General features: G+C 39.9%; 1 protein-coding gene across 4 annotated transcripts in view; it reads right to left on the bottom strand.

Moving 5' to 3' along the window:
- Positions 1–20,346, bottom strand: part of SCAF11 (SR-related CTD associated factor 11) — a 47,460-nt gene extending 27,114 nt beyond the window's left edge. The window contains exons 1-4 of one of the 4 annotated variants that reach the window (XM_032106463.1): positions 19,377–19,977; positions 18,205–18,383; positions 4,522–4,597; positions 3,527–3,681 (exon numbers count right to left, since the gene is read on the bottom strand). In XM_032106463.1, coding sequence (XP_031962354.1) covers positions 3,527–3,681; positions 4,522–4,597; positions 18,205–18,288 — 315 coding nt within the window. In that variant the 5' untranslated portion in view covers positions 18,289–18,383; positions 19,377–19,977. Of the gene's footprint in view, positions 1–3,526; positions 3,682–4,521; positions 4,598–18,204; positions 18,384–19,376; positions 19,978–20,229 lie in introns of those variants that run through there. The other 3 variants (XM_032106465.1, XM_032106466.1, XM_032106464.1) reach the window with 3 other exon arrangements.
- Between the last annotated feature and the right edge of the window lie 5,393 nt (positions 20,347–25,739).

The following is a 25,739-nucleotide window of genomic DNA, read 5'->3' as shown; positions in this document are numbered from 1 at the left end:
CTGAGGTGGTGTTAACTTTGTGCATGTTTGCCACAGAAACCTAGTTAACTTTTTCTTTGCATCAGTTTTACTTAAATGCTTTCAGAACCAATTATTATAAACTAAAACATGTGCTTACCAATGAAAATACAAAACACAAGTTTATCAGAAAAAAAGGTTTAAAAATTCATTTTTACCCAACTAGTTTTAATATACTAATGGTATTACAGACAACAGAAACACACTAACGTAATTGCTTCCTTTGGTGTAACACAACATCACTGATGGTGCTCGAAAACTCTGGACAGGGGATTTTTGTTGTTGGCTACACCTTGCCCCTTTTTTTTTTAATGTGGCCAGAATAATGTTATCACATAGACGTTCTTTATACTGAAAGCAACCCTTCATTTACACTGTCCTTCCAACATTCCCACTGAAGGGTATGTCCAGTAACCTCAGCTCCAGATTTAGCACCTTTTACTCTTTATGATCTTCCAGCACAGACTCACTGAAATACAAAGCCTCAAGCTTGAAAGTCTTCATTAGTAAATTACACCGTGTTGGTTTACAGAAGTGGTTGACAGCTGGCACAGGATGACAGACATTTATGTTAATCTTCATGTGCCTGCTGAAAACAGCCCCCAGCAGTCTGCCAGCCCAGTGCTGCCCAGGAATGACTGGGAGAGCACTGATTAGTGTGGCCAAAGGCATACAAGTTGACAATATAATAGTACAGAAGAGTTTAACAGCATAAGCAACAGAATTTTGTGCATAGCAATGCTCTCAAATGCCACAATTAATACAGCCAAAGAGAGCAGAACAATTCAAGGGACATATTAGAAAGTTACTCTGAAGATTAACCCTTGTGGGGATTCTTGGTCTGCCCCTTAATTTTCTTTTAGGAGTTAAGACACCTTTATTCAAAGGGAAAGAAAATACAGCACTGACTCAACTGTAAAGCTACTTAATTCTGAAACTAAATGTTCAGATTTAGCCAACAGGATCTAATGTATTAGACCTGTTCCATGGCAAGTTTCCTAGCCCTCTTTAGCCTTTGGATTAAAGGCAATTTTTATATATTGCTTTTAAGTGCTTTTTTAAAATCTATATTCTCTCTCTCACTTCTTAAAAAGCAAGATGTTCAAAGTGTTACGGCTGCTGCTCTCAGACAGAAGACCTGCTGGTACATGACACTTGACTGAAGCTGCAATGTTGAAAATCGCCTGTAGATTGAAGAGGAAGAAGAACACTAAAACTCTCACCCTCTGCCTAAACTACCTTGGTTTTGATTGGAGTCTACACAGTTAGCCATAAACTCTAAGGAGAGCAATGATTACATACAATTTGAAAACAACAGTTTAAAGAAGTCGTTTCTCCTGTTATATTTTGAAGTCCAGATGCAACACAGAAAAACAAAGGAAATATCCAGCTTGAAGATAGACTGCTGACAAAGCCTCTAAGTGTATGGAACACAACTGAAGATACACAAAAGAACAAGTCAAATAATGTGAATATTAGTCTAGTCTTCTTTTTTTTTAAGATTTCATTCAATAATTTTATCCTCAATTTTGTTTTTCTCCAGCACTTAAAGAGGTAAACACCATTTCTAAAAACAATTTGTTAATACTCCAAAAAAATACTCAATCTTTAGCCAGAATTAGGCAGTATATTTTTTTAACAGCAGCTAATTTTTATATCTTTTTTACATCTTCATTACTCAGAATGACTTAAATTATGGTTATGATCAACCAAGAACCAAAGAAAGCTAACCCTTATGCAACACTTCTCAAAAAAGAACACATTCAGTTACTAAATATTAGTAACAGGCAAAAAGCACATGGCATCAGCATGTTTTAAATGCTGACATGCTTATAATATGTTTCTATCATTCCAATCTATAAAACGTCTGCTTCTCACAGCTGAAGCCTCTGAACCATCACCCACTTTTCAACACTTCTTTTGCCACTTTACTTTTAATTAAAACTACTAGATTAGGCAGTGGAGTTCCATCAACTCAACAGGCCTTTCCAGGAAAGGAAATCTGGCTGGTTTTACCTATCTGATGTCACTAATGAAAAGCAGCAGCAGCAGCCTTATGTAGCTTTAGAAACACCCCAAACATCTTTTTTTATGGAATTGCATCTACTTTACCTGTCAACTCTTAAGAGAATTTGCTTTTATTCTATTTGAACAGCACTTCAGACCACAAAAAATAAAATTGACGTGACAAGAAAAATGTCATATCATTCATCTGCCCCTTTAGAACAAGAAAATTTCTCTTCCTCATTGGGCTTAAAAGCATCTGTTAGACAATGTGAACAAACTCAAATCCAGCAGCAAGCCAATAAATATACTGTACTGCTTCCCTGTGAATGTCACTTTAATGCTTTTCAGCTGTCATTATAGCAACCAGCTAAGTCACTCAGGGTAAAATTGCAGGTGAGAATTTCCTCTTCCTTACAAATAAAATTGCTCCAATGAATCAAATGCAAAACAGAAAATCTGGCAACAGGAAACTTTGCTTATTATCTGGTTTGTAAATCTAAACCAACTTTCATGTAATAAACTTTCTTTAATGCTCTGAATTTCATACAGATTCTTCAGAAAATTGTGTTACCATTGGCCTTCAGTAATAAAAAGCACAAAAATTAAGTTAAAAATATGGCAAGAATAAGCATATTGCATATATACATACTTACAAGTGATAACAACCTTCTAAAGGGAATACTGCAACCAAAATCATCGTTTACTTCAAAAGAATGATAATACAAAGAAATCAAACAGTGGTCTCACTAAAATGAGAGACTAATTCAAGTGCACAGAAGCGGGACAAAAGGCAGCAACCCCCACTCATCCCAGTACAAAGCAATATTAATTTGGTGGTTTATACTGATAATTGAAAGTTACAGGAAAGGTATAGACACAGGCTTAATGCAATGATTGCATGACATAGGTGAGGGAAAAGGGGCTAAATAGGACAAGGTCGCCAAGGATTTGTTCAACAAGTCATTTTACTTTAAGGTTCCAGAACTATCTACAAAGTTATCGACATAAAACAAACAACAGCCATCATTAAAATGAATTTTTTCTCAGACCAGCAGTAAAGCTCTTAGCTGAATTCTCTTTACAGTTAGAAAACGAAGGTTGTATCACTCATTTTGTAGACTAACATGAATACATATTGGTACCAGCCCTGAGCTGACACTATGACAAACAGCCTAAAGGCTATCACAAAGTAAGATTAAGCTAATAACAATGCAATATTATAGCACGTACGTAATACTGTCTGATCTTCCAACACCAATCTGTTTACTTATCCCTAATCTCTAGTAACCATTAAGTTATTAGAGTAAGATTGTCTAGTGAAAGAAAACACAAAATACTTTATCACATTAAGAAGAAAGTTTTCCAAAATCTATTTACAAATTGGTCATTGAACAATTCCGTGCAAAGCCAAAATCTGTAACTTTCTTTAAAAATATCTGTAGGTATCAGATGTAATAGATTTCACTGAAAAATAAACACACACCTTAGTGCTCAGTCTTACCTCAGCCCATTTAAGAATACAAGTCATGCAGAAGATATGACTGCAGCTCTCAGGAAACCCAATCTCTTGTTCTAGGAGGCAGTTCAGACAGATGGGGCACGTGTTGCCATCATACAATAAAGTAGAACAGGAACAGCTTTCCTCGTTTTCTTCACCTGGTATTATTAACACTGACACTTAGAAGTTTCGACAGTTTTTGAAACAAAGTCCTTCTAGATTTGAATAAGAAAGAAGTACGAAGATACATTTTCAAGTGCTTCTCTGGCCAGCTTCTTGGCTGCATTAGACCTGAAAACTTGGAATTCAACTTACTTGTAACTACAGAAAATTGTGTTTCAGGTGAAAAAAGCTATGCAACTTATTTCATAGACTATTGTACCAGTATTTGCCATTAAAACAAAGGGAAGTTAATTACAGGGATATTTCAATAAAGCAGGCATCAGTGTTTCCTATTGGTTATGTAGTCATTTAGACATTACTCTCCTTTCTCCTTCTGTATTTGCACTCCCTCCATGACACAAATTACACCATCACATTGTATATTCATTATCTTCTATACACATGATCTACCTTTACTTTAGTTTTTCTTAGAATTATCTTAATCTGAATATCTTCAAATATTTACCTAATGATGTACATTAAATAAAGAATACTCCCAATTTTGTTAGAGTTAGAAAGTGTTTTCAGAATACAAAAATGTATGAACTCTTCTTCAAGAAATTTTACTCTGAATTAATAATTTTCTCTGAATAGCAATTGCTATCAACATTTTTGTTTTGCTACTAGAAGTTAACAAGTGAAAACAAGAGAAGAGACAGGAAATTATTTGGGGACCTCACCGGCCAAAGTCAAATGTTATGAGATAGAGGTTATGTTTACACAACTTCTTTCAAAACAAGCTGCATACTAATTGAGAGAACAAATGAAAAAAATCAGACCTCCACAGCTTGGACCTGAATAATATGCTTCAGTATTTTCACACACACAAACTTTACCTTCCATGCCTTCATGCGTCTGATCCTCACTATCTTGAATACATTGCTTTCTGTTCTTCATCTTACAAAATGTAGTCTGGAAAACACAGAAGCAGTTCATTTAGATTGCAACTTGAAAATAAAAAAATTAATGAGTATTCTCCATTTCACTATAACTATGTAGAGTAGAAATGCACGATATTAGAAGTTAAGAGATCACTTACAGTCTGTTTGCAATTTATAAGTATAATTATTGCTAATCTAGCAACTCATGTTTCCAATTTCAAAATTTGCTTTGGTTCAACGGATGCAAAGTTTTTGCAGTGTTTTAAGACAACCGCTGGTGCTTTTATTTGTAAAAATTAAATGTATTGCAAAGTTTCCATGCAAACCTGCAGTAACTAACACCTGCAAACTGCCCTATGCAAATGGCTGAAGCAACAAACTTTAAATGCATAAGCACCAGAAGACTTGGTTGCTTTACAAACCTAGAGTCACCATAGTAGTGGAAAGTGAGAACAATGAAAGCTGCTTATATTTGTATGACAAAAGAAAGAAATAATTCAAACTATTTGCACTCAGTAAAAAATGCAGAGAAATTTGTATCAAAAAAGGGACAGGTGACAAGCACAGGTGCAGAGGAGTATCATGAATGGGGGTGCACTTTCAAACTGCTTTGCAAAGGAGGTATCACAGATAAAGTACATCCTAGTGATCCACATCGTAAAGGTTGAAAGAATTTTTCCTTGCATAAGAAATAGCAAGGATATGTTCTTTGGAGGCTTACTTAATACGTGTAGAATGAAACACACATTAAAAAAAGAGTATCTGTGCCAAGGACTGAACCTCCTGCGTTTAAAACTCCTGTAGTCACAGCAGAGATGTTGTACACACCTAAAGCTCCAACCCAAGCCCTAGAGGGAACAACAGGTTTCTTCAAAACTATATGAAGCTTTAAAAATTATTAGTATTTAAAAGGACAAATTAAAACTTCAGAAGAGATAGAAAAAATCTGAGATTACCAAGATCTGCCACTTAAGCATTCAAACCTGAAGCAAACCAACTGAGGTCTACTCTCACACTTCAGCACCTTTGCTAGACAAAGCAGTGGGACAACTGAAAATGCCACAATCACACTCCTCAACTAAACTTCCTCCTCTTTCACTTAGAAACTGCAATATGTCACCACCAAGACATCCAGAAGAGGGAGAGACAGAATTTGCTTCCCCAAACTTTTTTCTGATCAAGTCTTTATTGCTTCATCTTGGCAGCAGGAAGTGTCTTAATGATCATTTCTTTACACTGAGAAAAGCAACTCTGCTGCACATTCCCATCACACATGCTTCTCATTTTCTTAGGCAATCCAAGAAATCAGGACTCAGATCTGAGAGTCTCAAAACACAGACAGTTTGCTAAAGAAATGGTCAAAACTGTGAAACTAATTAAAAATCTGCAATTAGAATTCAAAACAGCTTCAATATTCCTATTAGAAATTACTTTTTAATTCCCCAAAGGGAACACAGGAATCAGTCCAACTGACGGTAGGGGAATGCGAAGGGACAAGGAAAGAAAAGCCTAGCTTTAAGGGATTTTCCCCCTACACTATTGCATTTTTATATCAAAAATTACTTCAAAAGATATCATTAGGATACATGGCATCAGGCTGGTTACCAGCACTAATAATAACACAGACCGAATTGCAGCCAATGCTGTAAGCTACATGCAAGTTCTGCTGGCAGAACAACCACTGCCCCGACCTCCACCTTTTGCAAACTAAGCAAAAGGAAATCCAGCCAAAGTCAACTTGCTCCTTTAAAATTTAATGCCTTCAACAAGCAAAATCTGCACAAAATTAGGGCAGGTAAGACCACCAAAACCATATTTGAATTTAGGAGATTGTGGTCTGTTGCTTTTACTCTGATTTGCACAAGTGGCTTTGGCCCCAGAAAGTGTAAATCATGCAGTAGTGTGTGGTACAGATGCTTTTATACATAAAACATAGGAACATCCCCTCTCCTCTACATCTTAAAACCTCAGCAATGCTTTACAGAAGCAGAAAATTCCACAAGCTGTACTCAAACATCTCTCAACCCTACAAATCCCAGGACACCTTATAGCTGAGTCAGTTTCAAGACAAGATCAAGAATTCTGTACTCTGCATACATCCACAGAAAATTATTTCAATAGACACAATCTAGATACCAAATTAAGGAGCAGTTTTTGAGTTCACACTTACTATAATAGAGGTCTTGAATTCACTAAAGCAGATTTTAGAACACAGAAGCTCTTCAGGTTTGTTTTTCCTCAGAAAAAGTAACCTTTTACTCCATTGTACTCTTTCTAGACACAGACATCCCAGAAACTCTGACACACTTCCAATAATCAGAAAACCAGAGATCCTAAAATTCTGATGGAATATCAGTAAATCCAAGATGTGCAGCAACTGAAAACATTTATGTGGTGTTAACCCATTCTTCCCACAAGCCTATTATTTAAACAGATGCTGAGTGCTGCCAATGCATTTCGCAGATCACTTTGCACAGCACGACTTTGTCAGGTTCACGGTGCATTTCACACACCACAGCAGAGGAATTTAATACTACTGAAATATTTACAAATAAAGTAAAAGATACCATCAAAATTTACACACTCTTTAACAAATTAACTTTGGAAAGACTGTTTTCTCCACTCCTTTAAAAGGGGCATGACAAGCATTAGAATAGCAGAAGAGTTAACATTGGACTGTTACTAAATTTATAAAATTAAGAGCAGAGTTAGGAAAAGAGAACCTGGTGGTTTAGAAAGAGCAGACAGCATAGAAAACAGAATACTTATTTGTCCCAAAATGTGACAAGACAGTGACAAGCACTATACTATGTTCATGCTGACAATAAAAAAAAGTCACCCCTCTCCAAATTCTACAGATGCAATGCTTCCTAAAAATGCCTAAAGACAGCATAGCATTACAGCTGAGATGGTACTTTCCTGGTGCTTGTACATTCTCAATGGAATTACTTTCTAAGAGAAATATCTTAATTTATTTAATATTTGAGATAAAGACAAGGGTATTCTAGTATATTAAATTGAGAACGGTGACCAGAGACATTAGCACAGGTACACAACACTACCCCATCTCCCTGTTCTCTTAAAATAATTACATGTTTAAGTTTCCGGGCTATTCTTCCAAGGAAATTAAATTCCTGTTCTTGTTTTCAAGGAATGCATCTGCCAACAAAAGTGCTTAGAGAGTTGACTGTATATTGTGGTAATAGATTTGTCACTGTCCATTTGAGGAACACAGATTCATGAAGTACTTCAACAACTCCATAAAGCAGACTAAGTGCCATGCACACACTAAACTATTTCCTATATCACAAAAGTACAAGTGTGACTCACAAAAACTACTTCATACAACTCACAATCTAAAAATACAGACGTATTTCAACTCTAATTCATTGTGTGGAAAGAAAAGACTTGGTCTGTTCAAAGTCACGTCTCTGAATTTCTTAATGAATCTATTATGTTAAAATCTTAAAATTAAATAGACATAGAAAGATCATTGGGTTAAAAAATTACAGAAGCCTAATTATAAGTGACACATGAAATTAGCACATGCCTCCTTTTTGACTAAATACAAGACAAAGTCTTTACAAGTATTCTTTATACCCTGTAAATAAAATGCAACAACTAAATACACTCTTCCTCCAACACAATAACAGTCTAGAGACTCATCTACACAGAAGTACCTCAGTTCAACTGAAAAGAAGGATGGAAACCAAGAACACACGCAACACGGTCTCCAATGAGAAAGTGCAAAATTATGTCCAAGACAGCTTACTCATTTCTGCAACAGATTTAACTCAGAAAACATTTGTAATCGAACTTTCAGCTTCTTAGATAGATGTTGCATTAATACTCAGAGTATTAATGAGTAGCAACTTATTTTGACTGTTCTGTTTCTATTAAAAACATTTTATTTTAAAAAGGATTTGGGGGACTCTTAGTTGTGGTTTGATTTTTTAATAACTCAAGAAACAATCAGTTTCAATTGTGAAACAACAGCCAGACATATATTTAGTACAGGGAGTTTATGTGCTTAATGAACAACAATAACACCTTTTACTCCCATCAAAAATTTGGGCAGTAATAGGTAGGACTCTGTTTCTCCCTATGCATTTTCATGGTCATTAAGAAACCTGGGAACGAGGTTTAAGCTGCTCCTTCAGCAAATGTGTTTTTAAAGAAAACAGGTCTCAACAACTAGTCACATTCACAAAAACAGATTTTTGTTGGTTTTGGGTTTTGTTATTGCAGTTTTAGTAGTTAATGACAGAACATGTATCCACTGAAGTTCCTCATATGGGCTCATCATAATCTCTGGACCATTACTGGTAAAATGTCCAGCTGCTGATAAGAATTTTGAAACATTTTGCCAGAACTTCTGTGCTGTCTAAGAGATGAGCTGAGAAAACACTTATAATTTGCAATTGCAGTTAAATATTTGAAGAGCTTTTGACCTACTTGTATCACTATGTCTAACACAACACATACACCAAGAAAAAGAATAGAAAAAAACCCACACTACTGGGTATTTGTCAAAGTACAACAAGAACCTTCACAGTTGTTTTATTTTTTATTTGGAAAAACTTCTGATTTGTCAGAAGAGCCTGGAAGGTAGACTTGCTTCAAGTGACAGTTGAGTAATGCTGTTTGCCCTTCAATAAATGAGGGCTACACTGAGAATCTGGAAGCACTTATCCTGGATTGTCTCCTTTGTGCAGTAAAATCTCTTGCCCCAGCACATTACTGAGAGTAGAACCAACGGTGACACTCAAAAGCAGGCTTTTAAAGAGGATCTTTACTCTTTGTAAGCTCAAATTGCACCTTGTCTGCATTCCCAAATCAAATGCAATAGAACCAACAAAGAGAAGGAAAAGAACAGTGCTAAGCCTTGGGGAATAAAGAGAGAAATCTTTTTCTATAGGTGGTTTAAGCCTATTCATGTAGATCCAGTGTCTTGGAAAGAATCACTGCTATTCAGGCAAGGAGACACTGCTGATTTAAAGACTCTTTCCAGACCCTCTAAGGATGCAATTACCCAAGAGAGCTGAGCTAGTCTAAGAGCTTGCTCCCACCAAAAGGAGCAGCTATGTTTCTCACCCCTAGTGATGGTGAGCAGACTCACAAAGTGCCACAGGTGTCCAAAGACATTGCAAGAGACAGAATGAGGGAGGGAACACATAAAAAGGGCATTGCCCCTTTTGGCAGTGGTGAGGTGCAAGAACAGCTCGGACTTTGTTGTCAAACTGCACCCCCTTCAAGGATACAGCAGTACCTAGATTTGCTGCCAGGTCCATGAAAATGCAAGGTAAAGTCACAGGAGAAAACTACCAAAGCCAAATGGCTAGAACTATACCATACTAAACAGTACACTGCTGCCTGTTGCTCTTTCCCTTCCCTACATAAAAGAACCCAAAAAAACCCACCCTACCCAAAGCAACACAGTGGATATTTTCCTCAGGATTTCTTTTTTCACAATCTAGCAGCAAGACACTGACATGTACATTTCAATTGCAGATGCTGTGGCTACAGCTATGCCCCTGCTAGAATCAATGCTTTCATTTTTGTGGCCTACTCAACAATAACAACGTGAAGAGCAGCTGCAAACACTCAACACTCGTGTCCAGTCAGCACTGGACAGGACAACACCATAACTGCCTCCTTAGCAGGGAAGGCAGGCACAACTCCATCAAAATGTGCCTGAGAACTGCTGCAGTGACTCAGATGCAATGATTATCATTTAGTAACCTGTCTGACCATCCAGAAAGTCAAGAGTTTTAAGGAATACTTAGAACCTTACAGTGGACACACACACAAGGTAATCTCCTTCCTGTACATAATGCTTATAAACTGTCTCAAAACCTGCAGTACAGATCCTCTCTTTTTAAAACAGTGGAATAGGCAGTGTTCCTCAATGAAGTTTAACAAAAGAGCACCTGCAAGACTTAGGCAAAACATAAGAGTAGTAAGACACACCATTTAAGAAGACCTCACATATTTGAGAATATTCTATAAACTGTGGGAGACACCAGTTCTTTTACAGAATGTTGGGAGTTGAAGTGCTGCTACAAATAAGATTGAACTCCAGAGTTTAGCAAGCAAAACACTTCTGTTTACTGTATAAAAAGGCAACCTAGCAATGTCAGCAGTACCACTTCACATATCTGTGCCTTGACAACTTATGATGATCCCCAAGTTGCTTTAGCATGCTACAATTACTAAATGAAGAATACTTTACTCATCATAGTTATTCAGATACCTAAGGGTGAATAACCAAGTTCTAGCTCTACTTAGAAAAGTCACTATCCAAAAAGCGTCACTACAATACAGACCTAGACAGATTACCAACTTGAAAAAAAGGGCAACATACTTACACTCCAAAACTTGCGCTTTGCTGTTTATATCTCTAGCAACAGCATGGAGACCATATAACGCTCTTTAGTACAAACTTACCAAAGCTGTAAGAAACCTAAACCGCAACAGATTTACTACCCAACAGGTATCAACAGTTACTATCACCAACGGGAACCTATTAAGGAACTTCCTATCTCTCTCTGTACTGAGAAACTCAAGCATGGGAGAAGCATCCATTCAACATCAGGATCCCAGCCATGCAGCTGGCCTCCCAGTCTCCCAACCTTCAAGTCCTTCCCCTCCACAAGTAATTAGCTCTCATTAATTTTTAGCTAGTAACAGAGAAAAATAAGGACGTAGGTTACAGAAGAGCTATTAGCTTGGAAAACAAGCAGTAACAAAATGACAGTCAAAAATTTAACTGGTAATAAAGCTAACAGTCTTCAGCAAAATTCCAAATCCCATCCTTCTCATCTGAAGAAACCATCCAAAAGAGCATGCCATTTAATCATCCTTAAGCAGTAACTAACCTAAAACAACAGTAGGCACCAACGTTTGTGGAATACTGTTGTATCACCCCTCCTTCCCCACAAAGATGACACACATGGAAGGGCCGATTTGCCCAGACTCAGAAGCATCCACATAACTACTGGGACATTCCATATAAAAACCGATACTTCCAGGTATGACATTTGACCAAAACAGCTGAAGCATCAAATAGATATTAATTATCTTAGTCAAAAACACATTGAAGAGGTTTTCCCTATATTCATCAGTTCTCACCACCCTATCATACAAGATGGAGCCTCATTTCCTGAGGAAGCTCATGAAGAGGTGAAAGAAAACTGATTACAAGCTTGCACAGCATTTAGTAGTTCTGAGTATGGTACTGAACTAGTTACTTTACTGGCACGGATGGGTAATTAACCACAGGAGGCAAATTTCATTTCTCATCTTTCTGCATGTCTACTATAAAACACTTTGTTCCACCAGGATAGATAGCAGAACTTTAGGATCTCTCCTGAACTCATTTTAAAGGTGAGAGTAAACTGTGTTCTTCAACAGATTTCTCCACAAGTCAATGTAAATCAATTATCCCACAGGATTTTCAGTATCTGACAGCAGATGTGAGATTAACTCAGACCATGTGACATTACATGCCAAAGTATAGCTAAGTGGCACCTCTATACTATCAATATGTTTCAGGGTGACCACTGACAACCAAGATGGCCCTGTGTTTAAGTAAATTCAATTCACAGACCAAAAACTAGATAAAGCTAATCTTGCTAATCAGCAAGGAACAGAATAAAAACAAAAAAAAAAGGCACTTAGGGGAGTTAGTTGTCCCAGTGCAGTTTCATTTGATTCAAAGTATATGTTCCCAGCTGATCAGTTTAACCTGTAACTTAAAGTCATTCTTGTGTCCCAGCTGACTTTCTAGTGACATTTCTCAGATCTGTGAGAAAAACCCTTTCTACTCTGCTAGAGGACAAACTATGTTACTCAAGCTTCTGTCAGCTCTTGACAATGCAAAAACAGAGAGGGCAATACCATACAGCTTCTCTACATGCCTAACTAAGGCAATTTTGCAGGGTAGCTCCTCAGTAAGTCTGCACTGATAAGACTGCTTTCCAAAAATGCTCTATATCTTGTATATTATATAAGACTAACCCAGACAATCTTTACAGAAGTACACAGCTGGGCTCACAATAGCCATAAGGAGGAAACATTCATTGGAGCTGTAGTTAAGTCCCTTGGGAAAAAACAGCTTCATTTATACAGAAGACAGGATGAATAAAACCTAAAGACTGATACAAGGTGCTGAAATGTGTATTCACAGAAATTAAAAGTCCACCTTATTTTTCTTTCCAAACCAGTATTTTCAACAGAAGGCAATATGCACTGTGCTGCTGTTTCTCCTGTGCATGCATGCGTATGATAAGACTCTCAACAGAAAAAGCACAACACCACAACCACCCCTGCAGAAAAACATGTGTTTGCCACTGGCTAAGTCACATCATTTCATATACTGGTAATAAAACACTGAAATACTGTAGTAATTGCTATAATACAAAGAAATATGAAAGAGAATATAGTGTACACAACATTCTGTCGCAAAACATGCAATTCAGCACTTAGGTGTTCCTTCTAAGTAGTCTGTGACTAAACTGGGTGAAATTGAGATTTACAAACAACAGGAACTCATTAGGGATTAGGTACTATTGTCATGGTGCACATGGTTCAAGCAACTAAATCGAATCAGCATAAACTCAGGACCTTGCCTTCTGCTGCTCAGGCTCTTAGTCACATGCATACTTTTGCAGCTGAAAGGGATAGCATTACATACCAAAGTCAGCAAAAATGGCTCAGCTATTTCCAAGAACAGAGGTTTTTTTAAAAGTACTTTTTTCTAGCCACTTGGAAGCACTAGTATTTTCATGCAAAGATATTTGGCAGCAGGTCACAAAGAGTAAGAACATGCTTTTCACACAAGTAACCCTTCCAAATACAGCCATGTCACAGATTTGGGGGGAAAGAGTTTGCATTTAGTCAATAAAGCTCTCCAAATCATTGCATTTAATTTTTCCCCCGATAAACTTGGTCTGTGTTTAGCATACACAAATAATTTAAAGTTCCTATCCCACTGCTACACAGCACATGCAACATTCCCACAAGATGAATGAGCATACTTCAGCCAGTGCTATGGCAACACAGCAGGACTTGTTACAGTCATCTCTCTGATGCTAAAGAAACTAGAAAGACCATCTTTATTTGTCTTAATACCATCCTAATCACACCCAAATACCCAGACTTAACCATCAGGGATGCAGGAGCTGAACCAGAAGACCTTGCAAAGACAGAAGCAGAGAAGGCCAAGACCTCTTAACAGTGGAAGGAAAAATGATTGGCAAAACCGATGGAGTAAGACTGAGCTCAAATGAAAAGCTCAGGGCCAAGAAACACATTTAAGATGCAAAAAGTAATGGGGCAACAGAACAAGAGTAGTAGGTGATTAGAAAAGCATCCTGAGCTGTAGACAAAAAGGACGAATGCAGCAAAGGAAGAAAGAGCATGCAATTGTACAACTACAAACTACCACTAATTTTTCTTTTACCTAAACCATAGTAGTCATATTTTTAAACTTCTGAATGTTAAACCATTGCAAAATGAATGACATTCTTCTAAAAAAATTTATGTAATACACAGGCTCCCCTATAACTTTATGGCTTAACTTACATGGGAAAAAAATGGACTACTGAAGATTGCATAGAATCATAGACACAGGGTTGATAAAAATACCCTGAACTTGAGTCCTCTATTAAAAGCATGCCATTCTTTCATTTGAAGCATCAAATCAAGGGTTTAGTGATATTACATGTTCATCATTTAAAAAAATTGTATTTCTGCAAAAAGAAAATTCAGATTACATGTAAAATATACAGACATTGAGTCAAAAACAAACAAAAGAAAGAAAATAACATACCCATTTAAAAGTACATTTTGCCTCTCTGAGGCATATACTTTAAAAAAATATATACTAGATGAAAGCTATGGTGTCAAAAATACAGTCATCAGGCTCCTTCTGGCTTTGAATAACAGCATTTCATAAGTTCAGGTCAAAGCTTTTGCAAAAAAGCTTTTGCAAAGCTACACTAACCTTTTGCAAAACCTGAACAAAAAGAAGTGCTGTATTTGTGAAAAAAGAGAGTTTGCAAAGGATTTATGACTACTACATTAATTTTAAGCATCATTACTGTATTTTGTACAAAATCTACAGTATCTGTAGAATAACAACGCATTGGACATAATTTCAGAAGTAGTAGATAGGTGGGGAACAAGCAGTTTCAATTACTTTTGATCTTGTTTTCACAGCCTTTACTAGCAATAACTTTCAGGACAGCTAAAATAAAGTTAGAAAACCCCAGCCAGGAATGGAAGACAGGTATGTAAGAGAAGGTCTTCTTAACACAAGCAGCAATGCAAAGAAAGGTAACACAAACTACTAATGCAAGATGGTAACCTCAGATCTGAGCTTGAAAATACAACCTGAACTCCATCATCTTTCCTTCCTTTCCTTTCAATTTGTGAAGTGAATCTAATAGAAAATCATGCTAATCACCTTTTTGACTTCACCATATACGCGGCATCAAGAAATTATCTACAACACAACAGTACTTTACTGTGAATTCTTAAATAACCAACATAGACTTTGTTATAATTAATTATTCTATGTCACTGCAAACCTTCAAACAGAACTTAAACTTTCCATGTCAACAACACTAGAAGCTCTTTACAATGATGAACTCCACTGTCATTCAGAGTTTCTTGCCAGAGTAACAACCACAAAATAACCACTGGAACCCAATAACTTATCCAAGACTTGCATAAGGTACCTTTCTTGCTTGGGATGATGAACCTGTATTTTAAAAAATACAATTGTATAGGTTTAAAGAGAAGAATATACTTTACTTTCATCACTACAGGTATCTTTATTTGGTAACATCTCTAAACCAAACTCCAACAAGCTCAAGGTAGCCCTAACAGATTGATTTTCTCCAACTGTTTCGTAGGACTTCCAATTACTTTTTGTTACACCCATCTATCCACAATGGTCACTACCTCTTACCTAAGAACTGATAAACTAAGAAGATTCAACAAAAAGCAAAACTGCATATAGAAAGTGCTTATTCAGTAGCTATATAGAAAGCAGAGGAGAATTTCATTGCTGCTCCAATGTCCAGAATTACTGAAGTTATCACTTTGAATAGCGAGCAGACCAATTAAGAACACACAGCTACCTTAAGATTCTACCTTAGCATCCAAATTTTTAATATCAGTTCAACTCATTCTCATGTAAGTGTCTCCATCTCTCCTGTGGCATAGCAAGAAAAGCACAAGTTTACATTGCTCCAGTTTTGGCCTGTGTTGCTATCTAATGATATGGACATAGATGAAGACTTCTATCAGACACTGATCACATGGAATTTCGCATTCTTTATTACTGCTGGCAGTCTAACAAAAGCCAGGTAGTAAGTAGAGAGACAACAAGGGCTAACTCAATTGACATTTCCAAGCAATTTCGTACTAGCTTGGAAAAGTTTCAAATATCACTAAATGCATCACTCATGTTTACTCACAGATAGTACCTGTGATGGCAGATCACAGTTAAGCAGTACTTTCACCCCTAACCATTGCATTTTAGCGGGAGCTCACCAATCCTTAAATTAAAAAATGCATTAAGACAGACATTATTATTAGTGTCTATTAAAAAAAGTGATCAGATACTGCAATTTACCACACTATTAGGCTTTAGAAAACAGCTACTGGAAGACATAGTTCTACTTCCCAATTCTTTCTATGTATTCTTATATATATATTTATACACACATGCAAAATCTGAAAATCTCAGAAAGCTAAGAAATACCACCAATCACAGAACCATAAAATTAAAAAGTTACTTCTTCATTTTTGCTATGACAGAGAACTTTTGAGTTAAAATTCCAATTCTGTGTTCTGATGGAGGAAAAAAAGAAAGAGCAATACCACTGTTTCATCAAAATAAATTTGTGAGACAGCATAACTTGCTAATAAAAAATAAATAGGTGAAAATACTCATCTTAGCACAATATACACAAATGTAAGACATAGATGTACAATGCCTACACAGATGTGTGTATATGTATTTGTTTCCTGAATAAATTAAATGCAGTATTTTGATCATACTTTTGTCAAGTCAGCTAACAATTTCCCCAGTTTAGAAGTTACAACTTCCACATTTATTTATATTGAATTTGTTTCTCCAACTGAAAGTCTTTAGGAAAGTTGATGCACTGCAAAAGAAGGACATAGGAAAGTTAAACCTTTCAAGAAGAGCCAGCTTCCTCTTTCGATTTTTTTTCTTTTTTAAAGCTCCCAACAGAGAAAAACTACTTGTTGAATGTGGTGAGCGGTACTTAAGTACACATTATGCACATTCAACCTTTGAGAGCCCTTCCAAGGCATCACCTTCATGCCTTTGGTGCTCCACCAGAGCCAGATGCAGAGGTGACAAACAGCTGTTTGAGACAGCAGAGCTGCAGCTGTAGGGAACAGAAAGGTAGAGGCACACTCACCTTCCATCTCCCAGCAGCTGCAGCCCTCCCTTTGCTATTTCATGACTGTAGCTACTTTCCTGCACGACAGAATCAAGTAGTTCAGGGTATCAAAATAAGCAACTTTCTTGCAAATTGTATCCCTATCCTCACCAGTTGGGTGAAAAAGAGATTAAACAAGTAAGGAAGATAGATACGTATCACCACACACAGATCCTCTCCAATCAAGCTCACTGCCTTTCAGGGCAAGGTGGACTAGTACATACAGATGAAACAAAATGTGTATATGATGCTGAAAAGCCATGAATTAGCCCTTGTTTTGAAGTGCTCCAAAGCATATGCACTTAGAGATCTCTGGAGTTTATGAGTACAGAGGATGCTTAAACACTGAATCTCCACTTGTAATTAAAAAAAAAAAAGGTAGAAAGATTGGGCAATGTCAAGATTTATAAAATCTATTTCAGCCTTAAAGGGTTTAGCAGATTTAACCATAAAAATTTCAGCATTCATTCAGAAAACCTGGTAACAATGCTTGAAAGCACCGAATAGTCAGTTTAGCCATCATGAGGAATTGCTCTGCATGTTTTTATAGGTATTAACTGGAAGGACAACTTTCCTCCCTCACCTTAGACTGTTGGCAAAGAAAATATGAACAGTGGACTGACAGAAAGCCAGGCTTCAAGAATTTTGGTGTAGGTATGGCAAGCCAGCCCATCGAACTTTTACCAGCAGTGGTTTTTTCACCCCTATTAATATAAAGTATGTTTAAATACATCATTATTTGAAAGACAAGTTACCCTTTGATTACTGTATAAAGCAAACCTCAGTAATTTAAAGTTTTTGCATAGGTTTTTTTTAGTACTCAGGACAGTGGAAGACTGAGAAGATTCTGCAAAGAATCCCTCTAACAGCATAAAACCAAAAACCAATAGATGTTTGTAACCTGAGATGAACCATCATGTATGATGAGCAGAATCACCTATAAGTTTTATAAAACCAGGGGCTAGAAGCCACGCAACAACCGCATTAAACTACAGCCAGCTGAGAGCACAAAAAAACTCTTTATCATCTGGATGTTTCCAAGGGAATAGCTGACTAACCAGAGAATAAGATAAACTTATAACTGCCTGTTGGGTCAAGCACAACAACCTTCACATACTGTGATGGAGAACCATAAAATCATGGCCAAAACACTCACCTGAAAGGTGTTTCCAAAGGTAATCTGAATACGAGGTGAACCAGTCAACCCAGGACTGCTATTCAAGAAGGTCAGAAAAAACATTCTCTTCCATGACCATTTGGAAGAGAGATATTTCCTCACACTGATGCATCCTCAGGCCATAAAGCTGTTGTCTGCTCTGCTCATTGCAAAGCAGACTTTAAGGTCAGTGAAACATGAAAGAAAATGGATACATTTCTTATTTGTGTAATTTGTCACTCTGAAAGTTCACACATCAACAAATGTAAACTGTTGAAAAGAAACCTTCAAAAGATTTAATATTCTGACTAAAAGTCTAAGCAGCCTTCCCCACCTCCAGTATGTCTCATCTTATTTAAGGAAATCACAAAATCAAACACTGTATTCCTAGAAATGCTAAAGGAAACATTTGAAAAAGTAGTTGGGATCATTTCCAAGTATTTTCCAATGTCACTGAAGAGGATGCTATCCATTTTAATACTGTGAGTTTCTAAATACAGCTTTTCCAGTTAAAAAAGAAGAGACAGGGATTACCACATATAATCAACCGAATAGCAACAAATTTTTTGTCACTCTGTCATTTCACTTAAGAAGCCTACTACTTATTTCCGCTAAGATCAAATGAAATCATGACAAAATGACTCTCCCACGTGTAAGAGTCTGAATACCTACATATATTTAAGTTAGATTATACTTCACTTAAAACTATGATCCACTGAAAGAAAATCAAAAGTCCCCAACATATTAGTTATCTACAAACTTAACACTGGACACTCAGTTAGCTAGATTTCCCTTTAACGTTACCGAAGCTATAAAATTACAAACTTAAAATAGCTGTTCAATAATCAAGGACATTCCAATCCATTATATAAGTATTACTTAGATGGGCATAGCCTTAACCATCTCTTGACATTTTAAATACATGACTCTGCCAACAACACCTAGTTACTGATACTAAACACACGGTAACTACCTGGCCTTTCTCCCTATTATCTCGTTCTTCCTAAAAATTTTAAATTAATTAATAGCCTAAGATGAAAACATCGTGAGAGGGTGGGGACCAGTTTTAGTCCTAACAATACTGGTTTGTTTTGAAGTTATAAACGTGGAGATGGATTGTCAAAGATGAGTTACATTTGGGGCTCAGGCTAATAATATTCTTTAATACTCACCAAAGGGGAAAAAAAAAAAAAAAAAGAAACGGGGACACCATGTACCATAAAACACAAGAACTGAAGATTATCTCATTGGCTCGGTAAATTGCTTCCAGGCTCCAGCGCTCCCCTGCGCAACTTTGCTGATGTCTAAGTCAGTCGCGATCCCACAGCAGCACAAAAGCAGAGCTGGGCTTTGAGCTGAGCCTGTCCGAGCAACTTCCCCCACAACTCTAAGGTCCCCGGTAAGTCCAGAAGCTGCTCCTCCAGCAAAAGCCGCCGGTGTTTACAGCTCCAGGCAGCCGGTCGTGCGCCCGCCCCGCCGGGAGCAAAGGGACGGCGGTGCTCCGCGGGCCGTATCTTTGTTCAGCCCCGCTCACGGGTCACTGGGCAGGGCTGCTGCTCCTCCCGGTGCGGCTCCACAAAAGCTTTCGGCACGGAGGGGGCCGGCGGATCGTCCCGGCCGTCCCGCTTTGTTTCCCTTCTCGCCCCAGGGGGGCCAGCGGGCACCGGGAGCCGGACCCGCGTCTCTCGCCGCGGCGACCGAGCGTCAGCACCGGGCCGGGCCGGGCTACCGATAGGCGCCACGACGCGGGCGGCAAGGAGAGGCGGGGAGGGGAGGGAAGGGGGGAAAACGCGGCCGGAGCCGGCAGCAAACTCCGCCCCAGCCCGGCGGAGCGGCGGGAGCGCCCCAGCCCGGCGGGCTCCGCGCGGGGGCGAAGGCCCCGGCCGAGGCGGGACTGCGACCTTTCCCGCCTGCCCTCCCCTCCCGGCCCGCCAGCGCCCGGCCCCGGCCCGCGGCCCCGAGCACTTCCCCTCGCTGTGCGGAAATTCCCGAGGGAGGCGGCCGGCGCCAACCGCCGGTGCTCACCTGGCGCCGCGACGTCCCCTGGCGCAGTCTCTGCCCCGCAGGCAGCGGCAGCTCCAGGTCCGGGTGCCCGCGCCCCCTCCGCCGCCTCGGGGCTCGCGGGGCCCCGCGCGCTCAGCGCCCGCCGCGCCGCCACATGTCCGCGCGTAGCCGGGGAGCGCGGCGGCAGGGCCGGCGGTGCCCGGGCGGGGGCGCTGCTCCGCTCCGGCAGAGGCGGCGCCCTGGCAGCAGAAAGCCCCCTCCAGACCGCCCCGCGCCGCCCTCCGGGAGCATTATGGGATAGGTCCTCCAGCACCGCCTGGAGAGGCGGGGCGGGAGGGCACGTGACCCGCGGCACCGCCCCGGCCGGACCCAGCCAGGCGGGCGGGCGGGGCCGCGCGGGGCGGGCGGGGCCGCGCGGGGCGGGCGGGGCCGCGCGGGGCGGGCGGGGCCGCGCGGGGCGGGCGGGGCCGCGCGGGGCGGGCGGGGCCGCGCGGGGCGGGCGGGGGCGCCCTCTGGTGGCGGCACAACGGACGGGCGCGGCCGAGGGATGGGTGCGCGGCTGGTGACGTCATCTATCCGCGACGCGGGGCGCCCTCAGTGCCAAACCTTTTTTTTTATTTTAATAGTAGTAGTAATTAGTAGTATTTTAATAAAATTAGGCAACAGGCACACTGGACGAAGCCCTGTGGCCACAAGAGTGTGTGACGGGGCAGCGTGAGTCCGGCCCTGCAGGGGGAGGAAGCTGGAGGGCCCCGGGGCGCCGCGGGGTCAGCGGTGGTTAGTGCTGGCTGCGGCCTGTGGCCTCACGGAAACAGTGACGCCTAATCCTTGTACATTTCCATAACCAGTTGTTTTAAAAGCTGTTTGCCGTGGTGTCGTACGTCCTGATTACGGCAGACAGGAAAGCAGTTCAGTGCAGCAGCCACTTCTGTGCGCTGACCCTGTTCCATCTCCATCACAGCACCGCCAGACTCTGCGTCTGCTGGAGGCTCGTCCATACGGCCTCAGAGGCAGCGGAGAGCTGGGAAGCGCCGTGAAGAGCCCTCAGCTGAACGCCCAGGGCAACACACGTGCCATAGCAACACGCGACAGGGAAGGAGAAGCAGCTCCCCCAAATACGCAGGCTTGGTTGAGTGTCTCCTTGCGTTCAGAATGAAGTCACAGCCTGAATCGAGTAAAATGTGTATCAGCGTTAGCCTGTCAAAAATTACGATACCTTATTAGTTGCCATGATTACTGAGAGAGTATTAATTTAGGATCAGCTCAGAAGAACTTGAATTAAGTAAGAGCAGGCTGTGGGAGAGAATGTAAGAAGAGTCACAGGAAGGAAGGAAAAGACTGTGTTCATTGGAAGGCTGCAGGGAAATGTAATAAGAAATAAGACTACTCCTACAGTTTGGAAAACATAGACTTAGGAATGGAGAGTAAATGTTTAAGGTAAGTCTGACTTTAAAGTGATTAAGGTTAACAAATTCCCCAAATCTTCAGTGGGATCATATAAAAAAAGGAATAAGGTGTTAAGAAAATTGGGATTAAAGAAAGCCTTGTTGTAAACACAAGTGCTGTGTTTTGTCTACACTGAGATCTTGAATGACCCTAGAACTAGACACTGAAGCAATTAGGAAGGTAGAACCACAGCAGCAGACCAGCTGTGTGTTTGCCTAGCCAATCGCAGGGGTAAGGTTTTGTTGCAAGGAGGGCATACCGCACTCAGCTACTGTATGTTACTCTTTGTTACTGTTGAATCCTTAACTAAAGTGGTTACTAAGTCACTTGGGCTCACAGTTGCAGAGAGAGCTTGGGATTCACTGTTTCTGTCACAAGTCGCAAAGATGTTACTGTCACCCACTCGTGTTGCGCAGAAGAGCCATAATAAGAAGAGAAATATCTGTGTGAGAAAGGAACGCAAAGAGAAACACTCATCGCCTCTGATGTGCTGTCTGTACTTTCATTTGATCCCCTGACTGTCTGTCTCATATCCATCCCAGTACTGGCCTTTATGGCTACTCACACAAATTTGGCCCTCTCTCACCCACCTTTTGAGATGGACATGTTCTGCACACTGTTTATGATGGGGGTGGGGGGAAATCTGGGAGTTCCCTTCTGTCAGCTCTGGCAAATGTGTCTTTAGTTTTCCTATGTGTACGTGAAGTTCCAGCCTGCAGATGTTTCCAGTCCAGTCAGGGCTGAAGGACAGTGCTGTCCAGTTGGATGTCTACTCCCAGAACCAGTCTGCCAAGGATGAGCGGTCAGTCAGTTCTGCCAAAGGTGAGCATGAGATATAGCTCCTTTTGTGTGCCCTGTGCCTGCTGAAAGGGGGAGCAAGGAGTTTAGGTTTTGTACATGTGTATAGAAAAAGGGGGTCATGAACTCTAATTTTCTACTAATCTCAGCAAACCCTGTGATACAGGCACTTTCATAAATTTATTGGGCTGCAGTCATTCATGCAATCATTAGTATTTTTCTCAAAAATCAAGACCAGAGGGTGATTTGACCTGAAGGGATAGCTGAAATATCATTGGAAATTGAGATGAAGATGGCAGGAAAAGAAGTATTAGCTGGGGATAAGTTGTTAGGAATGGATACACAAGTTGTTAAAATTTCTGGATTAGTGGATGAATTGTCAGCACCAGCCAGTTTTGCTGAAAGGAGAATCTTATGTTCAAAATCTTAAGATCTGGGAACCAACCTTGTGATTTTTGACATTTGATAATTTTTTTTCATGCTTTATGGTGGTAAAAACCTAATGTCTTTAGTCTGTTTTAATGTGTTCTAAAGTCTTCAGCTTCTTCAAATGTTCTTCAAGTGACTGATGGCAGAGGTTGTCCTTAGTTGAGGTGGTCATCACACCAGTAAATCCTTTGTAGGTGAAGGATAGGGCTAGTGGAGGCAGTTACTATGGCCGATTGTCTTTTCTAGGTAGGTATGAGTAGGGCTGTTTCTTCATTTTCCAGCTTGATCCAGAATGTTCTGCTGAAAGACTGTGGGTAAATCTAAGCTGTAGAAGACACAAAATTTTTAGTGGTACTTTGGAGGCCCTTTGTGCATGCCCTATGTTTTGTTTGGGAGATTTACTCTGCCCACGTTTTCAGAGTTTCCCAGTATCTGTGAGAGCTGGAAACGTTCCTGAAGCAGAGCCTCTCGCTGGCTCATGTTTCTCTCAGGATGGCAGCATGGTGTGGAAGCACAAGCAAAGCTGTATTCATGGTGCAGCTGTGAGTATGGTCAGAAGCCAGATGTGCCAGAGAAAAACTGGAACACATGCCAGGAGAACAGTGTGAGTGGGGGTGTGGTCATTTGGAGAGGGGAGCAACAGGGAGTGTGATACTAGAAATAAGATTGGTATTAGGGTGAGGGAGAGAGGGAGATGATGGCAGAACTGACTGAGAGATTTTGATCGTGATATGGTAGAGCAAAGGAGGGGAGGTGATGCTTGATGAAAGTAGGGATGAGTCAGAATGGGACTCCTGGAGGGCAAAATGGTAGTTATCCATGAGAGCAAAAATTAGAATTGTCATAGGGCACAGAGGGGAAGATGGAGACAACTGCTTATTTGTGCTGTGAATTTAAATTCTTAACGTGGAAGTATTCTGTTCTTACAGTGGGGATACTGTAACACGCATATATCAAACCAGGAGTCCCGTGGAAAAGAAGTATATATGGACAGATTCGTGATAGATGTTTCAGAGATGTTTATTTCTCCAGCCGCATGGCCGGGGCTCTGCTGAGGAACTGTTCCAGTCACGGGACCAAGGGTCCTTCTGCCCGCACAGGGAACACAAACCAACCAATGGGAACGAGGCTGACCAGGGGCAGGGAAGCCCCGTGTCTGTGCCCTCAGGGCCCCTCTCCCAGGGCTACACGGCGGGGGAGAGACCCCAACATTCTGTGCCATCCTACACCATTTGCCATTTACACAACATTGCAATGAAGGCACAGGTAATACATGATTTATCTATTGGACTCTTGGATTTTAAGCTTTGAAAAAATGTAGGTATATGCAAATGGCATAAAAAAGGTGGACTGTGAGAGTTCATTCAGAGTTCATTCACCCTCTCTGCCCCATGAAGGGTCAGTCATGTATATGATGCTCCTTCACTCAGTCTATTCTTCAAGATCTCTGGTGCTGGACTCTCCTTCCAAAGCCTCCTTCCTCAAACAAGCCATTTCTCTGGTTTAAAGTTTATACTTTTGAAAAGCTGTTCTGATGCATACCTGTGATCTTCCTACTGCGTCAGAAGCCCTTTCATTCATCCCTGTCCACCATAAGTGCTGGTATCAGGTTGTCCCCTTTCTCTTTGAAACAGATTTTTACTTGCTTTTACCATTTTTAATTCCTTTTCAATCTCTCTCTTAGGTTAAACAACATTGAAAGGCCTCCTAAAATCAAATATATGTTAAGTGCTTTGTCTGCCCTATCCAAGGGGCTTGATATTTTGCTATAAAAGGAAATGAGACTGCTTTGGTAGCAGTTGTTCTTGAAAAATTAGTGTTGGACGTTATCTTCTTCCTAACTTTGAAGTAATTAAAAATTGCTAGCTTGGTAATTTTTTCACAGAGGTTTTTTTTGGGCTCTCTCTCTCCCTCTTCCCAGCAGTAAATTTTTATTATCATTTTAATTTGAAATTCAACTTTGTCTTGTGTTATTTTTTTGCATAATAATATATAATATGTGAAAAAAAAAATTAACCAAAAATAAACTAAGTGGATTAACTTGTTCCAATAATGTGGTGTTCTGAAGTCTTTCTTTGGTACTGGCATTCTCATTTCTTTTTAGGGAATTTTCAATTTTGAAATTCTTAACTATATCTATATCTATATATATATATGTATCCTAGTAAGTAGGTTGTATGTTTTCTTTGTCAAGATGCCTTGAATACTTGGCTGCACAGAGAACATTATTTCAGTGATAGAGCTTTTCTTTTTTTTTCTTGTTTTAAAAATTGTTTGATTGAGAGACTGTTTTTTTGTTTGCATGCAGTATGTCTTTGCTTGCAAGTTTCATTGTTTAGAAATACAGCATGATAGTCCATAAATAAAAGTAAGTGGGATAAGTTAATACACACCAAGGAGGAATTTCAGACTTCTTTTTTAGCCAAAGGGAATGTAAAAGTTTGGTCTAACACCTTAAAAAATGTTTTTGAGAGTATAGTCAGTCGCGGTATAGACAACTGTTCTGTTTCCTTTTTTCTTCTTTATTTTTTTTCTTGTATTTGTTTTAATAAATTCACAGAATCACAGAATATCCTGAATTGGAAGAGACCCACAAGGATGATCAAAGTCCAACTCCTGACCCTACACAGGACAAACCCAAGAATCACAAATACTAACAGCCATGTTGGAAGCAAAATTATCAAGCCTCTGCTTTGGCTTGTTAGTTGGTTGGTTGGTTGGTTGACTGTTTTTTTTTTTTTTTTTGGTCTTGTAATTTATTCAAAGATACTAGTCAGTTGCTACTGGTTCTATTATTCGCGTTTGAACTGGCCATGTTTGCCATTTAGTAAAGTATATACAGTTGTCCCTGTTGGCCT

Source organism: Corvus moneduloides, chromosome 4 (assembly GCF_009650955.1).
Source record: "Corvus moneduloides isolate bCorMon1 chromosome 4, bCorMon1.pri, whole genome shotgun sequence".
NCBI lineage: Eukaryota > Metazoa > Chordata > Aves > Passeriformes > Corvidae > Corvus > Corvus moneduloides.
This window is presented reverse-complemented; position numbering and strand designations above follow the sequence as displayed.